At 40.0% G+C, this 20,000-nt stretch overlaps 1 protein-coding gene across 2 annotated transcripts in view; it reads right to left on the reverse strand.

Moving 5' to 3' along the window:
- The window catches only part of LOC148368468 (fibroblast growth factor 14-like), a 108,553-nt gene that overhangs the window by 25,737 nt on the left and 62,816 nt on the right, over positions 1–20,000 (reverse strand). For both annotated transcript variants that reach the window (XM_088330483.1, XM_088330484.1), the window contains exons 2-3: positions 19,479–19,589; positions 15,193–15,296 (exon numbers count right to left, since the gene is read on the reverse strand). In XM_088330483.1, the coding sequence (XP_088186609.1) occupies positions 15,193–15,296; positions 19,479–19,589 (215 nt within the window). The remainder of the gene's footprint in view (positions 1–15,192; positions 15,297–19,478; positions 19,590–20,000) is intronic.

Genomic DNA, 20,000 nt, shown 5'->3' on the forward strand with positions numbered 1-20,000 from the left:
ATCTATCTATCTATCTATCTATCTATCTATCTATCTATCTATCTATCTATCTATCTATCTATCTATCTATCTATCTATCTATCTATCTATCTATCTATCTATCTATCTATCTATCTATCTATCTATCTATCTATCTATCTATCTATTTATCTATCTAGACATCTATCTATCTAGACATCTATCTATCTATCTAGACATCTATCTATCTATCTATCTATCTATCTATCTATCTAAAACAATTCCGAAAAATAGCCTGAACCGAAGTGTCGGATATTACAGCAAGGATGAGTGACATTGGAAAAACAAGCTTCTAGAAAGCTTGGAGCTGACGTGCGAGGCCGTGTCAACCCGGGTAGGCGTTGACTGGCAGAAAGGTCACAAGTTATGCAATTCCTGTGAGATGCATTAGAGGGCGGAAGGGCTTCAATTTCAGACCAGTGACGTATCTGGCTTTGATGTCTTTGATCTCCGGCAAAACGAACATAAAATGCGACAGAAACAAAATGAAAATAAATCCAAACAGCTTGCCGACATCATTTTTGCCGTTCCATGTATTCCGTTACTCCCCAAGCCTGCACAAAATTTAGTAATTGTATTCATATTGAGTTTCTTTTGTCTTTTATTAGCATATTTGGTATTGGAGTCATCCAAAAGTCATTGAAAGTAATCCAGTTTTGCCGGACGTTGCATATTGTGCTAAAATGCTAATTCCCCTTATAGGGATCAAAGCCAGCAGAGAAGCTTACCGCATGTTGTGAGTCATCATTTGATTCATATTGAGTTTCTTTTGTCTTTTATTAGCATATTTGGTATTGGAGTCATCCAAGAGTCATTGAAATTAATCCAGTTTTGCCGGACGTTGCATATTGTGCTAAAATGTTATTTCCCCTTATAGACATCAAAACCAGCAGAGAAGCTTACCACATGTTGTGAGTCATCATTTTATTCATATTGAGTTTATTTTGTCTTTTATGAGCATATTTGGTATTGGAGTCATCCAAAAGTAATTGAAATTAATCCAGTTTTGCCGGACGTTGCATATTGTGCTAAAATGCTAATTCCCCTTATAGGGATCAAAGCCAGCAGAGAAGCTTACCACATGTTGTGAGTCATCATTTGATTCATATTGAGTTTCTTTTGTCTTTTATTAGCATATTTGGTATTGGAGTCATCCAAGAGTCATTGAAATTAATCCAGTTTTGCCGGACGTTGCATATTGTGCTAAAATGTTATTTCCCCTTATAGACATCAAAACCAGCAGAGAAGCTTACCACATGTTGTGAGTCATCATTTTATTCATATTGAGTTTATTTTGTCTTTTATGAGCATATTTGGTATTGGAGTCATCCAAAAGTAATTGAAATTAATCCAGTTTTGCCGGACGTTGCATATTGTGCTAAAATGCTAATTCCCATTATAGGGATCAAAGCCAGCAGAGAAGCTTACCACATGTTGTGAGTCACAATTTGATTCATATTTAGTTTCTTTTGTCTTTTATTAGCATATTTGGTATTAGAGTCATCCAAAAGTAATTGAAATTAATCCAGTTTTGCCGGACGTTGCATATTGTGCTAAAATGCTAATTCCCCTTATAGGGATCAAAGCCAGCAGAGAAGCTTACCACATGTTGTGAGTCATCATTTGATTCATATTGAGTTTCTTTTGTCTTTTATTAGCATATTTGGTATTGGAGTCATCCAAGAGTCATTGAAATTAATCCAGTTTTGCCGGACGTTGCATATTGTGCTAAAATGTTATTTCCCCTTATAGACATCAAAACCAGCAGAGAAGCTTACCACATGTTGTGAGTCATCATTTTATTCATATTGAGTTTATTTTGTCTTTTATGAGCATATTTGGTATTGGAGTCATCCAAAAGTAATTGAAATTAATCCAGTTTTGCCGGACGTTGCATATTGTGCTGAAATGCTAATTCCCCTTATAGAGATCAAAGCCAGCAGAGAAGCTTACCACATGTTGTGAGTCATCATTTGATTCATATTGAGTTTCTTTTGTCTTTTATTAGCATATTTGGTATTGGAGTCATCCAAAAGTCATTGAAATTAATCCAGTTTTGCCGGACGTTGCATATTGTGCTGAAATGCTAATTCCCCTTATAGAGATCAAAGCCAGCAGAGAAGCTTACCACATGTTGTGAGTCATCATTTGATTCATATTGAGTTTCTTTTCTCTTTTATTAGCATATTTGGTATCGGAGTCATCCAAAAGTCATTGAAATTAATCCAGTTTTGCCGGACGTTGCATATTGTGCTAAAATGCTAATTCCCCTTATAGAGATCAAAGCCAGCAGAGAAGCTTACCACATGTTGTGAGTCATCATTTGATTCATATTGAGTTTCTTTTGTCTTTTATTAGCATATTTGGTATTGGAGTCATCCAAAAGTCATTGAAATTAATCCAGTTTTGCCGGACGTTGCATATTGTGCTAAAATGCTAATTCCCCTTATAGAGATCAAAGCCAGCAGAGAAGCTTACCACATGTTGTGAGTCATCATTTGATTCATATTGAGTTTCTTTTGTCTTTTATTAGCATATTTGGTATCGGAGTCATCCAAAAGTCATTGAAATTAATCCAGTTTTGCCGGACGTTGCATATTGTGCTAAAATGCTAATTCCCCTTATAGAGATCAAAGCCAGCAGAGAAGCTTACCACATGTTGTGAGTCATCATTTGATTCATATTGAGTTTCTTTTGTCTTTTATTAGCATATTTGGTATCGGAGTCATCCAAAAGTCATTGAAATTAATCCAGTTTTGCCGGACGTTGCATATTGTGCTAAAATTCTAATTCCTCTTATAGAGATCAAAGCCAGCAGAGAAGCTTACCACATGTTGTGAGTCATCATTTGATTCATATTTAGTTTCTTTTGTCTTTTATTAGCATATTTGGTATTGGAGTCATCCAAAAGTAATTGAAATTAATCCAGTTTTGCCGGACGTTGCATATTGTGCTGAAATGCTAATTCCCCTTATAGAGATCAAAGCCAGCAGAGAAGCTTACCACATGTTGTGAGTCATCATTTGATTCATATTGAGTTTCTTTTGTCTTTTATTAGCATATTTGGTATTGGAGTCATCCAAAAGTCATTGAAATTAATCCAGTTTTGCCGGACGTTGCATATTGTGCTGAAATGCTAATTCCCCTTATAGAGATCAAAGCCAGCAGAGAAGCTTACCACATGTTGTGAGTCATCATTTGATTCATATTGAGTTTCTTTTCTCTTTTATTAGCATATTTGGTATCGGAGTCATCCAAAAGTCATTGAAATTAATCCAGTTTTGCCGGACGTTGCATATTGTGCTGAAATGCTAATTCCCCTTATAGAGATCAAAGCCAGCAGAGAAGCTTACCACATGTTGTGAGTCATCATTTGATTCATATTGAGTTTCTTTTGTCTTTTATTAGCATATTTGGTATTGGAGTCATCCAAAAGTCATTGAAATTAATCCAGTTTTGCCGGACGTTGCATATTGTGCTGAAATGCTAATTCCCCTTATAGAGATCAAAGCCAGCAGAGAAGCTTACCACATGTTGTGAGTCATCATTTGATTCATATTGAGTTTCTTTTCTCTTTTATTAGCATATTTGGTATCGGAGTCATCCAAAAGTCATTGAAATTAATCCAGTTTTGCCGGACGTTGCATATTGTGCTAAAATGCTAATTCCCCTTATAGAGATCAAAGCCAGCAGAGAAGCTTACCACATGTTGTGAGTCATCATTTGATTCATATTGAGTTTCTTTTGTCTTTTATTAGCATATTTGGTATCGGAGTCATCCAAAAGTCATTGAAATTAATCCAGTTTTGCCGGACGTTGCATATTGTGCTAAAATGCTAATTCCCCTTATAGAGATCAAAGCCAGCAGAGAAGCTTACCACATGTTGTGAGTCATCATTTGATTCATATTTAGTTTCTTTTGTCTTTTATTAGCATATTTGGTATCGGAGTCATCCAAAAGTCATTGAAATTAATCCAGTTTTGCCGGACGTTGCATATTGTGCTAAAATGCTAATTCCCCTTATAGAGATCAAAGCCAGCAGAGAAGCTTACCACATGTTGTGAGTCATCATTTGATTCATATTTAGTTTCTTTTGTCTTTTATTAGCATATTTGGTATCGGAGTCATCCAAAAGTCATTGAAATTAATCCAGTTTTGCCGGACGTTGCATATTGTGCTAAAATTCTAATTCCTCTTATAGAGATCAAAGCCAGCAGAGAAGCTTACCACATGTTGTGAGTCATCATTTGATTCATATTTAGTTTCTTTTGTCTTTTATTAGCATATTTGGTATCGGAGTCATCCAAAAGTCATTGAAATTAATCCAGTTTTGCCGGACGTTGCATATTGTGCTAAAATGCTAATTCCCCTTATAGAGATCAAAGCCAGCAGAGAAGCTTACCACATGTTGTGAGTCATCATTTGATTCATATTGAGTTTCTTTTGTCTTTTATTAGCATATTTGGTATTGGAGTCATCCAAAAGTCATTGAAATTAATCCAGTTTTGCCGGACGTTGCATATTGTGCTGAAATGCTAATTCCCCTTATAGAGATCAAAGCCAGCAGAGAAGCTTACCACATGTTGTGAGTCATCATTTGATTCATATTGAGTTTCTTTTCTCTTTTATTAGCATATTTGGTATCGGAGTCATCCAAAAGTCATTGAAATTAATCCAGTTTTGCCGGACGTTGCATATTGTGCTAAAATGCTAATTCCCCTTATAGAGATCAAAGCCAGCAGAGAAGCTTACCACATGTTGTGAGTCATCATTTGATTCATATTGAGTTTCTTTTGTCTTTTATTAGCATATTTGGTATCGGAGTCATCCAAAAGTCATTGAAATTAATCCAGTTTTGCCGGACGTTGCATATTGTGCTAAAATGCTAATTCCCCTTATAGAGATCAAAGCCAGCAGAGAAGCTTACCACATGTTGTGAGTCATCATTTGATTCATATTTAGTTTCTTTTGTCTTTTATTAGCATATTTGGTATCGGAGTCATCGAAAAGTCATTGAAATTAATCCAGTTTTGCCGGACGTTGCATATTGTGCTAAAATTCTAATTCCTCTTATAGAGATCAAAGCCAGCAGAGAAGCTTACCACATGTTGTGAGTCATCATTTGATTCATATTTAGTTTCTTTTGTCTTTTATTAGCATATTTGGTATTGGAGTCATCCAAAAGTAATTGAAATTAATCCAGTTTTGCCGGACGTTGCATATTGTGCTGAAATGCTAATTCCCCTTATAGAGATCAAAGCCAGCAGAGAAGCTTACCACATGTTGTGAGTCATCATTTGATTCATATTGAGTTTCTTTTGTCTTTTATTAGCATATTTGGTATTGGAGTCATCCAAAAGTCATTGAAATTAATCCAGTTTTGCCGGACGTTGCATATTGTGCTGAAATGCTAATTCCCCTTATAGAGATCAAAGCCAGCAGAGAAGCTTACCACATGTTGTGAGTCATCATTTGATTCATATTGAGTTTCTTTTCTCTTTTATTAGCATATTTGGTATCGGAGTCATCCAAAAGTCATTGAAATTAATCCAGTTTTGCCGGACGTTGCATATTGTGCTAAAATGCTAATTCCCCTTATAGAGATCAAAGCCAGCAGAGAAGCTTACCACATGTTGTGAGTCATCATTTGATTCATATTGAGTTTCTTTTGTCTTTTATTAGCATATTTGGTATCGGAGTCATCCAAAAGTCATTGAAATTAATCCAGTTTTGCCGGACGTTGCATATTGTGCTAAAATGCTAATTCCCCTTATAGAGATCAAAGCCAGCAGAGAAGCTTACCACATGTTGTGAGTCATCATTTGATTCATATTGAGTTTCTTTTGTCTTTTATTAGCATATTTGGTATCGGAGTCATCCAAAAGTCATTGAAATTAATCCAGTTTTGCCGGACGTTGCATATTGTGCTAAAATGCTAATTCCCCTTATAGAGATCAAAGCCAGCAGAGAAGCTTACCACATGTTGTGAGTCATCATTTGATTCATATTGAGTTTCTTTTGTCTTTTATTAGCATATTTGGTATCGGAGTCATCCAAAAGTCATTGAAATTAATCCAGTTTTGCCGGACGTTGCATATTGTGCTAAAATGCTAATTCCCCTTATAGAGATCAAAGCCAGCAGAGAAGCTTACCACATGTTGTGAGTCATCATTTGATTCATATTTAGTTTCTTTTGTCTTTTATTAGCATATTTGGTATCGGAGTCATCCAAAAGTCATTGAAATTAATCCAGTTTTGCCGGACGTTGCATATTGTGCTAAAATGCTAATTCCCCTTATAGAGATCAAAGCCAGCAGAGAAGCTTACCACATGTTGTGAGTCATCATTTGATTCATATTTAGTTTCTTTTGTCTTTTATTAGCATATTTGGTATCGGAGTCATCCAAAAGTCATTGAAATTAATCCAGTTTTGCCGGACGTTGCATATTGTGCTAAAATTCTAATTCCTCTTATAGAGATCAAAGCCAGCAGAGAAGCTTACCACATGTTGTGAGTCATCATTTGATTCATATTTAGTTTCTTTTGTCTTTTATTAGCATATTTGGTATTGGAGTCATCCAAAAGTAATTGAAATTAATCCAGTTTTGCCGGACGTTGCATATTGTGCTGAAATGCTAATTCCCCTTATAGAGATCAAAGCCAGCAGAGAAGCTTACCACATGTTGTGAGTCATCATTTGATTCATATTGAGTTTCTTTTGTCTTTTATTAGCATATTTGGTATTGGAGTCATCCAAAAGTCATTGAAATTAATCCAGTTTTGCCGGACGTTGCATATTGTGCTGAAATGCTAATTCCCCTTATAGAGATCAAAGCCAGCAGAGAAGCTTACCACATGTTGTGAGTCATCATTTGATTCATATTGAGTTTCTTTTCTCTTTTATTAGCATATTTGGTATCGGAGTCATCCAAAAGTCATTGAAATTAATCCAGTTTTGCCGGACGTTGCATATTGTGCTAAAATGCTAATTCCCCTTATAGAGATCAAAGCCAGCAGAGAAGCTTACCACATGTTGTGAGTCATCATTTGATTCATATTGAGTTTCTTTTGTCTTTTATTAGCATATTTGGTATCGGAGTCATCCAAAAGTCATTGAAATTAATCCAGTTTTGCCGGACGTTGCATATTGTGCTAAAATGCTAATTCCCCTTATAGAGATCAAAGCCAGCAGAGAAGCTTACCACATGTTGTGAGTCATCATTTGATTCATATTTAGTTTCTTTTGTCTTTTATTAGCATATTTGGTATCGGAGTCATCCAAAAGTCATTGAAATTAATCCAGTTTTGCCGGACGTTGCATATTGTGCTAAAATGCTAATTCCCCTTATAGAGATCAAAGCCAGCAGAGAAGCTTACCACATGTTGTGAGTCATCATTTGATTCATATTTAGTTTCTTTTGTCTTTTATTAGCATATTTGGTATCGGAGTCATCCAAAAGTCATTGAAATTAATCCAGTTTTGCCGGACGTTGCATATTGTGCTAAAATGCTAATTCCCCTTATAGAGATCAAAGCCAGCAGAGAAGCTTACCACATGTTGTGAGTCATCATTTGATTCATATTGAGTTTCTTTTGTCTTTTATTAGCATATTTGGTATCGGAGTAATCCAAAAGTCATTGAAAGTAATCCAGTTCGAGTAACCCTACCTAACCCTGTTAGCTATGCATTGTTGGCTTCATATAAGGTGGCGTCCCAAATTACTCAGGGTTCCTAAAGCTTAAGGCAAGTTCATTTCAAGACTATTTTGAAAGCTTTCTAAAATCAAATTTAAGACTAAGTCGAGAAAACACACAATTGAAACAAACAAAACAAAAAAACACAAACATTTCTTCATTTTAGCTGTGAAAAGTAATGGGTCCCAACAGAGATCTATGGGTCCCCAACATTTACTGTTATCGCAGTTGAAATTGTAAATCAGGGACAAATATGGAATCTAAATCTATATTTTCATTCAGTTTTAATCATCACAGTTAATTGGTAATACAAAGCAGTTATCGCTTCAGATTTTTCAGTTCACAATATTGTATAGTATACAAAATACTGAAAATACTGCCATTAACTATCTTTAGCAGTGAAAGCAGGGCCAATTCTTCTTTTTGATGTCCATTCATACTTGCCTTTCTCTTCCTGCAGCAACAGAATTTCCATAGCTAATTTGTGAAGTTCGTATTGCAAAATGATGCAATCCAGTTTTTTTGTCACGCTGGGTACACGCATCACAGAACATGTAGCCTGCATTATCATCCTCCTCATCACCAGGAATATCATTGAGTCCATTTTGGCAGGAGTATTCTTTTGTTTATTATCTTACGTCGAATCGTTGGCTTCAACACACGTGTTTTCCTTGCCTTCTCGGTCTTCTGAAGAATTTCTCCACCGTTTTTTCGTGCAGGAATGATTGCCGTTGTTACCACTTTCTGCATTATGTTTCGACTTATTACCGACACTGAAGAAATGACCAATTTTTTGTTGGTTTTCACCTTAAGTGGACGACAAGCATCGCAACAATGACGTCATCTCGAAGCAACGAGATCTCTTTGCCGAGATGGGCGTGCGGACGAAAACTCGAACCGCGAGACCAAAACAACAATGGCGGATCTGCCTGACGAAAAGTTTGGAGTGCGGTAAATCATTGTAAAAAAAAAAAGAATCGGGTAATAATGACAATTTGGTGTCCCGGGGACGCACGTTGATTTGAGACTATGCGTCCCCAGCAAAAATTATGCTTCTAGGACAGGGGTGTCCAACTCATTTGAACTCGGGGGCCACACGATAGAACAAGCATTCTTCCGGGGGCCGGACTAGTGGATTAAAGAGAAAGAAAAAGAGAGATAAAGAAATAAGAGAAAGAGGGAGGGGAAAGGAGAGAGGGCAGGACAAAGAAAGAAAAAAGAGAGGGAGAGAGCGTGAGAAACAAAAGAGATAAAAAGAGAAGTCGTGAGAGAGGGGGAAAGAAAGGGAGCGGAAGAAAGAAATCCAAAGAGAAATAGAAAGACAGAAGGAGAGAAAAGAGAAAAGAAAGGGGGAAGGGTAGGAAGAGAGAAAGAGAAAAGGAAAAAAGGAAGTTAGAGCAAAAGAAGTTAAAAAGACAGAGAGAGAGAAAGAAACAGAGTGGGAGAAAAGGGGTGAGAGAGAGAGAGAGAGAGAGAGAGAGAGAGAGGAAGAAAGAAATCCAAAGAGAAATAGAAAGACAGAAGGGTATGAAGAGAGAAAGAGAAAAGAAAGCACGAAGGGTAGAAAGAGAGAAAGAGAAAAGAGAAAAAAGGAAGTTAGAGCAAAAGAGGTTAAAATACACAGAGAGAGAGAAAGAGACAGAGTGGGAGAAAAGGGGTGAGAGAGAGGAAGGGAGAGAGAGAGAGAGAGAGAGAGATAAAGAGAGAGAGAGGGGAAGAAAGAAATCCAAAGAGAAATAGAAAGACAGAAGGAGAGAAAAGAGAAAAAGCACAAAGGGTAGGAAGAGAGAAAGAGAAAGGAAAGCACAAAGGGTATGAAGAGAGAAAGATAAAATAAAGCATGAAGGGTATGAAGAGAGAAAGAGAAAAGAGAAAAAAGGAAGTTAGAGCAAAAGAGGTTAAAATACACAGAGAGAGAGAAAGAAACAGAGTGGGAGAAAAGGGGTGAGAGAGAGAGAGAGAGAGGGGAAGAAAGAAATCCAAAGAGAAATAGAAAGACAGAAGGGTATGAAGAGAGAAAGAGAAAAGAAAGCACGAAGGGTATGAAGAGAGAAAGAGAAAAGAGAAAAAAGGAAGTTAGAGCAAAAGAGGTTAAAATACACAGAGAGAGAGAAAGAAACAGAATGGGAGAAAAGGGGTGAGAGAGAGAGAGAGAGAGAGAGAGAGGGGGGAAGAAAGAAATCCAAAGAGAAATAGAAAGACAGAAGGGTATGAAGAGAGAAAGAGAAAAGAAAGCACGAAGGGTATGAAGAGAGAAAGAGAAAAGAGAAAAAAGGAAGTTAGAGCAAAAGAGGTTAAAATACACAGAGAGAGAGAAAGAGACAGAGTGGGAGAAAAGGGGTGAGAGAGAGGAAGGGAGAGAGAGAGAGAGAGAGAGAGATAAAGAGAGAGAGAGAGGGGAAGAAAGAAATCCAAAGAGAAATAGAAAGACAGAAGGGTATGAAGAGAGAAAGAGAAAAGAAAGCACGAAGGGTATGAAGAGAGCAAGAGAAAAGAAAGCACGAAGGGTATGAAGAGAGAAAGAGAAAAGAGAAAAAAGGAAATTAGACCAAAAGAGGTTAAAATACACGGAGAGAGAAAGAGACAGAGTGGGAGAAAAGGGGTGGAAAAGAAATGGAAAGAGAGAGAGTGAGAAACAAATGAGATAAAAAGTTGTGAGAGAGGGGGAAAAGAAAGGGAGAGGAAGAAAGAAATCCAAAGAGAAATAGAAAGACAGAAGGAGAAAAAAGAGAAAAGAAAGGGTGATGGGTAGGAAGAGAGAAAGAGAAAAGGAAAAAAGGAAGTTAGAGCAAAAGAAGTTAAAAAGACAGAGAGAGAGAAAGAGACAAAGAGCAACAAAGGAAGAGAAAAAGAGAGACATAGAGAGTGAAAGAGAGAGAGAGTGGGAGAAAAGGGGTGGAAAAGAAAAAGAGAGAGAAAGAAAAAGAAATACAAGTACAGTGTCTTTATTCGAGGCACCTTTCTTTGGCAACATCAAGTTGACCTATTTCAACCTGCAGCTTGTTTTTCTCGTGCGCTTCTCTGAGTGTTATCTCGCGGGCCGGATTCAATCCCTCAGCGGGCCTGATCCGGCCCGCGGGCCGCCTGTTCGAAACCTGTGATCTTCAACTATCTCGGAGTCTGCAGTTGTAGTAAAAAGAATATTTTGTCGACATTTACGGCTAAACCGTCCCCAATCATTCCTTTCGTCTCGCCGGTTCCTTTTTATTTTTTTTAACGTGGAACAATTTGTTTACTGGAAATCCCCCTGAGTAATTAGTGCTGTGATAATAACTGAAAAAAAACACACCCACAAACTGAGCAGCGGGTACGCAGTCACATATTTATTTATTTCTCCGCCCACGCGTCAGTCAACCTAGAAAACTGCAAATTTTTCAAACAGGACTGTCTGAATTCGAGCGTGTACCGTATTTTCCGCACTATAAGGCGCACCGCGTTATAAGGCGCACCTTCAATGAATGATATGTTTTTCAACTTTTTCCATACATAAGGCGCACCGCATTATAAGGCGCAACTTCAATGAATGATATATTTTTTAAACTTTTTCCATACATAAGGCGCACCCCATTATAAGGCGCACCTTCAATGAATGATATATTTTCAAACATTTTCCATACATAAGGCACACCGCAATATAAGGCGCACCTTCAATGAATGATATATTTTTCAACCTTTTCCATACATAAGGCGCACCGCATTATAAGGCGCACCTTCAATGAATGATATATTTTTTAAACTTTTTCCATACATAAGGCGCACCGCATTATAAGGCGCACCTTCAATGAATGATATATTTTTCAACTTTTTCCATACATAAGGCGCACCGCGTTATAAGGCGCACCTTCAATGAATGATATATTTTCAAACATTTTCCATACATAAGGCACACCGCAATATAAGGCGCACCTTCAATGAATGATATATTTTTCAACCTTTTCCATACATAAGGCGCACCGCATTATAAGGCGCACCTTCAATGAATGATATATTTTTTAAACTTTTTCCATACATAAGGCGCACCGCATTATAAGGCGCACCTTCAATGAATGATATATTTTTCAACTTTTTCCATACATAAGGCGCACCGCGTTATAAGGCGCACCTTCAACGAATGATATATTTTTCAACTTTTTCCATACATAAGGCGCACCCCGTTATAAGGCGCACCTTCAATGAATGATATATTTTTAAACTTTTTCCATACATAAGGCGCACCGCGTTATAAGGCGCACCTTCAATGAATGATATATTTTTCAACTTTTTCCATACATAAGGCGCACCACATTATAAGGCGCACCTTCAACGAATGATATATTTTTCAACTTTTTCCATACATAAGGCGCACCGCATTATAAGGCGCACCTTCGATGAATGATATATTTTTCAAACTTTTTCCATACATAAGGCGCACCGCGTTATAAGGCGCACCTTCAATGAATGATATATTTTTCAAACTTTTTCCATACATAAGGCGCACCACATTATAAGGCGCACCTTCAACGAATGATATATTTTTCAACTTTTTCCATACATAAGGCGCACCGCATTATAAGGCGCACCTTCGATGAATGATATATTTTTCAAACTTTTTCCATACATAAGGCGCACCGCGTTAAAAGGCGCACCTTCAATGAATGATATATTTTTCAAACTTTTTCCATACATAAGGCGCACCGCGTTATAAGGCGCACTTTCAATGAATGATATATTTTTCAACTTTTTCCATACATAAGGCGCACCACATTATAAGGCGCACCTTCAACGAATGATATATTTTTCAACTTTTTCCATACATAAGGCGCACCGCATTATAAGGCGCACCTTCGATGAATGATATATTTTTCAAACTTTTTCCATACATAAGGCGCACCGCGTTAAAAGGCGCACCTTCAATGAATGATATATTTTTCAAACTTTTTCCATACATAAGGCGCACCGCGTTATAAGGCGCACTTTCAATGAATGATATATTTTTCAACTTTTTCCATACATAAGGCGCAGCGCATTATAAGGCGCACTTTCAACGAATGATATATTTTTCTACTTTTTCCATACATAAGGCGCACCGCATTATAAGGCGCACCTTCAATGAATTATATATTTGTCAACTTTTCCCATACATAAGGCGCACCGCGTTGTAAGGCGCACCTTCAATGAATGATATATTTTTCAACTTTTTCCATACATAAGGCGCACCGCGTTATAAGGCGCACTTTCAACGAATGATATATTTTTCTACTTTTTCCATACATAAGGCGCACCGCATTATAAGGCGCACCTTCAATGAATGATATATTTTTAAACTTTTTCCATACATAAGGCGCACCGCGTTATAAGGCGCACCTTCAATGAATGATATATTTTTCAACTTTTTCCATACATAAGGCGCACCGCGTTATAAGGCGCACCTTCAATGAATGATATATTTTTAAACTTTTTCCATACATAAGGTGCACCGCATTGTAAGGCGCACCTTCAATGAATGATATATTTTTAAACTTTTTCCATACATAAGGCGCACTCCATTATAAGGCGCACCTTCAATGAATGATATATTTTTCAACTTTTTCCATACATAAGGCGCACCGCATTATAAGGCGCTATAAGTGCATGCTGGTTTAAGATCAGGTAATTGTGCAATTTTGTAATGGTAATCCTGTGCAGTCCTTTGTGACATTTTTGTGATTAAGGGCGTCATAAATAAATGTGACTTGACTTGACTTGGCTACAGTAGAGGATGTAGTTACGTTATGCAACCATTAGATGGTGCCGCGCTAAAGGGAATGTCAACAAAACAGTCAGATAGGTCATCTCATCTCATCAGCAACACCGCTTATCCTCAGTAGGGTCACGGGGGTGCTGGAGCCCATCCCAGCAATCATCGGGCAGTGGGCAGGGGACACCCTGAACTGGTTGCCAGCCAATCGCAGGGCACACGGGGACAGACAGCTCGCTCGCTCATTCACACCTAGGGACAATTTGGACCGGCCAATTCACCTGAAATGCATGTTTTTGGAATGTGGGAGGAAACCGGAGTGCCCGGAGGAAACCCACGCAAGCACAGGGAGAACATACAAACTCCGCAGAGGAAGTCTGGAGCTGGATTCGAACCCACGACAGGTTCCCATGACAAACACGCTTTCCACAACTCCATTCACTCCCAGCATGAATAAACAGCCGTTTTATTATTTTGTCTGAGGTAAAGCATTTTGGTGACACATCTTTAACATCTTTGAACAACAGCAAGGCATAACATTTTACTTTTCCTCCATTTAGTCAACACGCAAAAAAAAACGTCTGATACTGTTATGGTAAATTACCGTATTTTCCGCACTATAGGGCGCACCGGGTTATAGGGCGCACCCCCAAAAAATAGTTTTTGGTCCTATATCTTCCATAGATAAGGCGCACCGGATTATAAGGCGCTACAATGGGAACGTGGACAAAACAGTCAGATGGTTCAGTCCAACTTATTACCCCCTTAACAGTCCCAAATCTTGCAAAGAAGCAAATACGTGTCGTAGACACGTGCGGAAGCGGTGTCTGTACGATGTCACTCAAATGCATCGTGTCTCTCTCTGTGTCTTTTCAACTTCTTTTGCTCTAACTTTTTCCTTTTCTCTCTTTTCTCTTTCTCTCTACCTACCCTTTGCGCTTTCCTTTCTCTTTTCTCTCCTTCTGTCTTTCTATTTCTCTTTGGATTTCTTTCTTCCTCTCCCTTTCTTTCCCCCCTCTCTCACGAATTTTTATCTTTTGTTTCTCACGCTCTCTCCCTCTCTCTCTCTTTTTCTTTCTTTGTCCCGCCCACTCTCCTTTCCTCTCCCTCTTTCTTTTATTTTTTTATCTTTTTCTTTCTCTCGAATCTACTAGTCCGGCCCCCGACAGAATGTTTGTTCTATCGCGTGGCCCCCGAGTTCAAATGAGTTTGACACCCCTGTGTCATGTCCAGCATAGTCACCGTGGCAACCGTCTGGCCCCGCCCCCTGGGCAACAGCTGAAGCAGATCGCCTAATTTGCGCGTTTGCTTCTTAAGGGGGGGTTGGGGTTTTGCGGGTGCTGGCTCATTGCATTTTCTATCTGCATTTCCCGTTCTGTTTTGCTCTGTCCTGTTTTGTTTGAGTCGGAAGAAACCTGTGTTTGTGTTTTTTTTGTTAAAGCCTGTTTGTTCTGTCTTGTCCCTGAGTTTTGGACGACTTTTATTTTGGTAAATAAAAGTTTTGATCGTCAACGCAATTGAGTTCTCCCTTCCTGCCTCCTGTTCTGGTCCGGTCTCCCTCGTGACACCCTGCTCTTAGGAACCCCCAAAATAGATCTGAACAGTCAAAATTTCACACATTTGCATTCAGCTCCACCATTTCTTCTCAGAGATCTTGTCACTTACGCTTACAGTGTTTTGTTACCAATGCGACTTATACTCCAGAGTGACTTATATATGCTATTTTTCCTTCCTAATGATGCGTTTATTGTCCGGTGCTTACCGAGGAGTAAAGGTGACCTTCTCCGTTCATGGCGATGTAGAGACCGGTCTTTACTGATTGGATGGCCACAACTCGAAGCCCCACCGGAATTAAGTTAAACAAAGCTGTGGAAGAAGATAAGACAAAATGGCTGTGAGTGCCAGCAGAACTTTGAAGCATTACGCTGGAATAACAAAAAGAAGGCATTAGCTGTGCAGTTCCCGTAAATTCCGGACTACAAGGCGCACCTGATGAAAAGTCGCATGCTCAAAGTTGGGACCTAAACTCAATTTGTGTTCGTAAAGCATCACGTGAACAGGAGGTGGTGTAACCCTGGGCACAAAGATTTCCATCTGCTGCAGGGACGTCGAACTTTTGGCCTAGCGTGTGACGTCATCCACTCCGCTGTTGCTAAACTACAACACAGCACCCCGAGGCCATCCTGTTAATAAACAACAAAAGGATACTGCTGGAAGTGTGAATTTCCCTACAGGGATGAATAAAGAAAGTATCTATCTATCTATTTATCTATCTATCCATCCATCCCTCCCTCCCTATCTATCCATCTATCCGTCTCTCTCTCTCTCTCTCTCTCTCTGTCTCTCTATCCATCTATCTATCTATCTATCTATCTATGTATCCATCTATCTATCCATACCTCCCTCCCTCCCTCTGTTCTGTCTGATTCCCTTTGCTGACCTCCCTTCTGGACCACTTTCTCCGACTCTATCCTGCTCTGCGTTCTGTCTGACTCCCGTTGCCGACCTTTTTCTGGACCCATTTATGTCTTGCTTTTAAACTTCCGTCTTCCTGAAAACACTCGTCAGATCGTCTGCGAACCTATGCTACCCGCTAGGCAAGCTTTTGTGACTCGCTGACTGACTCTATCCTGCCCTGTGTTCTGTCTGATTCTTGTTGCCGACTCCTTTTCTAGAACCGTTTATACGACTCTATCCTGCCCTGTGTTCTGTCTGATTCTCGTTGCCGACCCCTTTTCTGGAACCGTTTATCCGACGCTATCCTGCCCTGCGTTCTGTCTGACTCCCATTGCCGACCTTTTTTCTGGACCCATTTATGTCTTGCTTTTAAACTTCCGTCTTCCTGAAAACACTCGTCAGATCGTCTGCGAACCTATGCTACCCGATAGGCAAGCTTTTGTGACTTGCTGACTGACTCTATCCTGCCCTGTGTTCTGTCTGATTCTCGCTACCGACCCCTTTTCTGGAACCGTTTATCCGACTCTATCCTGCCCTGTGTTCTGTCTAATTCCTGTTGCTGACCTCTCTTCTGGACCAGTTTATCCGACCCTATCCTGCCCTGTGTTCTGTCTAAATCTCGCTACCGACCCCTTTTCTGGAACCGTTTATCCAACTCTATCCTGCCCTGCATTCTGTCTGATTCTCGTTGCCGACCCCTTTTCTGGAACCGTTTATCCGACGCTATCCTGCCCTGCGTTCTGTCTGACTCCCATTGCCGACCTTTTTTCTGGACCCATTTATGTCTTGGTTTTAAACTTCCGTCTTCCTGAAAACACTCGTCAGATCGTCTGCGAACCTATGCTACCCGCTAGGCAAGCTTTTGTGACTCGCTGACTGACTCTATCCTGCCCTGTGTTCTGTCTGATTCTTGTTGCCGACTCCTTTTCTAGAACCGTTTATACGACTCTATCCTGCCCTGTGTTCTGTCTGATTCCCGTTGCCGACCCCTTTTCTGGAACCGTTTAACCGACTCTATCCTGCCCGGTGTTCTGTCTGATTCCTGTTGCCGACCTCTCTTCTGGACCAGTTTATCCGACTCTATCCTGCCCTGCGTTCTGTCTGATTCCTGTTGCCGACCCTTTTCTGGAACCGTTTACCCGACTTTACCCTGCCCTGTGTTCTGTCTAATTCCCGTTGCCGACCTCTCTTCTGGACCAGTTTATCCGACTCTATCCTGCCCTGCGTTCTGTCTGATTCCCGTTGCCGACCTTATTTCTGGACCCATTTATCCGACTCGATCCTTCTTCCTGTTCTGTCTGCTTCCCGATGCCGACCTCTTTTCTGGACCCATTTATCGGACTCGATCCTGACCAGTGTTCTGTCTGATTCCCGTTGCCGACCTTATTTCTGGACCCATTTATCCGACTCGATCCTTCTTCCTGTTCTGTCTGCTTCCCGATGCCGACCTCTTTTCTGGACCCATTTATCGGACTCGATCCTGACCCGTGTTCTGTCTGATTCCCGTTGCCGACCCCTTTTCTGGAACCGTTTACCCGACTCTATCCTGCCCTGCGTTCTGTCTGATTCCCTTTGCCGACCTCTTTTCTGGACCCGTTTCTGTTTTGCTCCTCCGCCCCGGCCATCGACCTGTTCTTTTCGCTTTCAACAACTACCTTCGCTCGACACGGAAGTGCCATTGGATCCCTTCCTTATTCTAAATAAAGCTGAGTAAAACAAACGCAATTGGGTCCCGTCTCCGTTCCTGCTCCTTGACATTAGCTACAAAGGGAACTCCGTTTCTTCCACGTTCACTAGCCATTATCCCTCATGCTTTTACTTTTACTTTCAGTTACAAAAATATGCGTGCATGTAATCACAATAAGAAGCGAGGATGAAATTCTCCAGGGACTATTTTGCGGTGCGTCTTCTCTCCAATCAAGATTTGATTATGCCGGCTGAGTCCTCGTTAATCAAGGCTCCTTCCGAATGCTCCGGCCATTTTTGAATGCCGGACGAAGACAAAAGACACTGAATATGAATCAAATGATGACTCACAACACGTGGTAAGCTTTCTCTCCTGGCTTTGATCTCTTTGATCTCCGGCAAAACGAACATCGAATGCCACAGAAACAAAATGAGAATCAATCCAAACAGCTTGCCAACATCATTGAGTCATTTTTTTCCTATTTAGTTTCTTTTGGTTTTTTATTAGCATATTTGGTATTGGAGTCATCCAAAAGTCATTGAAAGTAATCCAGTTCAAGTAACCCTACCCGAACCTGGGGGTCTCTGGATGCTTGAGTTAAGAAAAAAACAAACCAGAGGGAGTACTTTTTTGAATCAATTACTGTGGGGTCTAGTTGCTAACGCTAGAAAAGATACACCAGGCATTCGATTTGTTACTACTGCAGTTGGAGAGAGGGAGGGGCCAGGAGAGGAGGAACTTACGTCCGTCTCCTTGGGCGCGCTCCTAACTCCGGGGGGCCCTTCCCCCATCAAACTGCATTTATTTAGGCAGAACAAAGACAGAAAAAGAAAGAAACGCCCCTTTGGGCAGTACCTGTCATGTCCTGCACGGTTGTCATGGTGCCCAGCCGGCCCCGCCCCTTGACACCGGCTGACCTGCATTTTCCTGATTATTCCTACGGATACTTAAACTGGAACTGCCCTTTGCCAGATTATTGTTTACCCTTGTTGGAAACTTGTTGATACCTGTTTATTCTTGTTTTGCTTGTTGGACTTTGTTGCACTCCGGTGTAACAGTTCTGTTTAATCCCGTTAAATGCCTAGTCTGTAGTTTTGCCCTGATTTGAGCCTGCTTTGTTTTGTTTTTGGTCCGTTTTTTAATTAAAGTGACAGATCGTCTACGCAAATGAGTTCCAACTTCCTGCTTCCCGACCCGCTTCGTGACAGTACCAATATTTGAAACAGAAACGTGATACCATCTGGTTTAGAGATGCACACTTTTGGGGTAGTACCCGAAACCCAGCTTACAGGTACCTTGTCAAGACATGAAAAAAACGTTTTCAGTAAGAATGAAAGAAAATGAACTTATTTTCGGTGATACATTTGAAACTGCGTGGAAAAATGCAAACTAAATCAAGCCTAGTTTGTCAGGACCAGAACGGAGACAGGACCCACTTGCGCGACTTATACATTATTTTTCCTTCTTAAAGATGCATTTTTTTTATGGTGTGACTTATACTCCAGAGCAATTTCTATATGCTTTTTCATTCCTAATGATTTGTTGTCTGGTAATCTCCGGCACCTTACCCTCCCCTTTTTTTCCTATCATTAAATCTCTGTGTTAATAAATTGTGTGTACTATCTAAATCGGCCTGGTTCATTGAATCCATTTTCTCTGGATTAGTCATTCATATCAGAACTCAAAGAACTCAAAGTCATAATTTAATTTTTTGAGATTGACACAGGCTGGAAGTGAGAAGATAGTTATTCTAATCCATATGTTCCCAAATGAATAGGTGGATTGCAAAATCTTAGCATCCGATATAGCAAAATGAATGCTGCGAGAAGTTCTTTGGGTATAGGTTGCGGTTCGAGTTGAAGTTACGGTATTTCGGGTTCGATTGCCGCGTCGTTTCTACCTACATGAGTTGGTGCTGTCGTCTTTGGTCCCGTCCAGACTTCCATCCTGGCCCATCTGGAGATAGAAGCCTTGCCTGCAGAATAACCTGGTCACTATGCCCTTCAGCTGTGGTTCTAGGGAAAGAACAAGAAACCCAGATTGGAAAAATGTTCGTATACAGAGCAAGGGGCAAATTGTCAAAAACCAGAACAGGACCCAAACGCGTGACGTTCTCACCCAAGCCTTTTATGTACGTTAGAAAGCGGTCTGGCGTGGAAAGACAGGAAGCCAGAGGCCGTCGAGATCGATACCGATTGCCCGAGTCGATATCGGACAGATGGAGTCGATACCGGACAGGACGGGACAGACAGACAGCATAGATAACGAAACAGGATATCGAAAATAAACAGATGGGAACGAAAACTGAAGAGGATAATAAACAGGACAAGAATAGACGGGAACGAAACTGGAAACCCATATCAAACAGGACAAAAATAAACAGGAACAATACCGGACTGAAAAATACCAACTGGAAAACAGGACCG

The sequence above is a fragment of the Urocampus carinirostris genome, chromosome 3 (assembly GCF_059441175.1).
Source record: "Urocampus carinirostris isolate Australia breed hairy pipefish chromosome 3, RoL_Ucar_1.0, whole genome shotgun sequence".
Classification (NCBI taxonomy): domain Eukaryota; kingdom Metazoa; phylum Chordata; class Actinopteri; order Syngnathiformes; family Syngnathidae; genus Urocampus; species Urocampus carinirostris.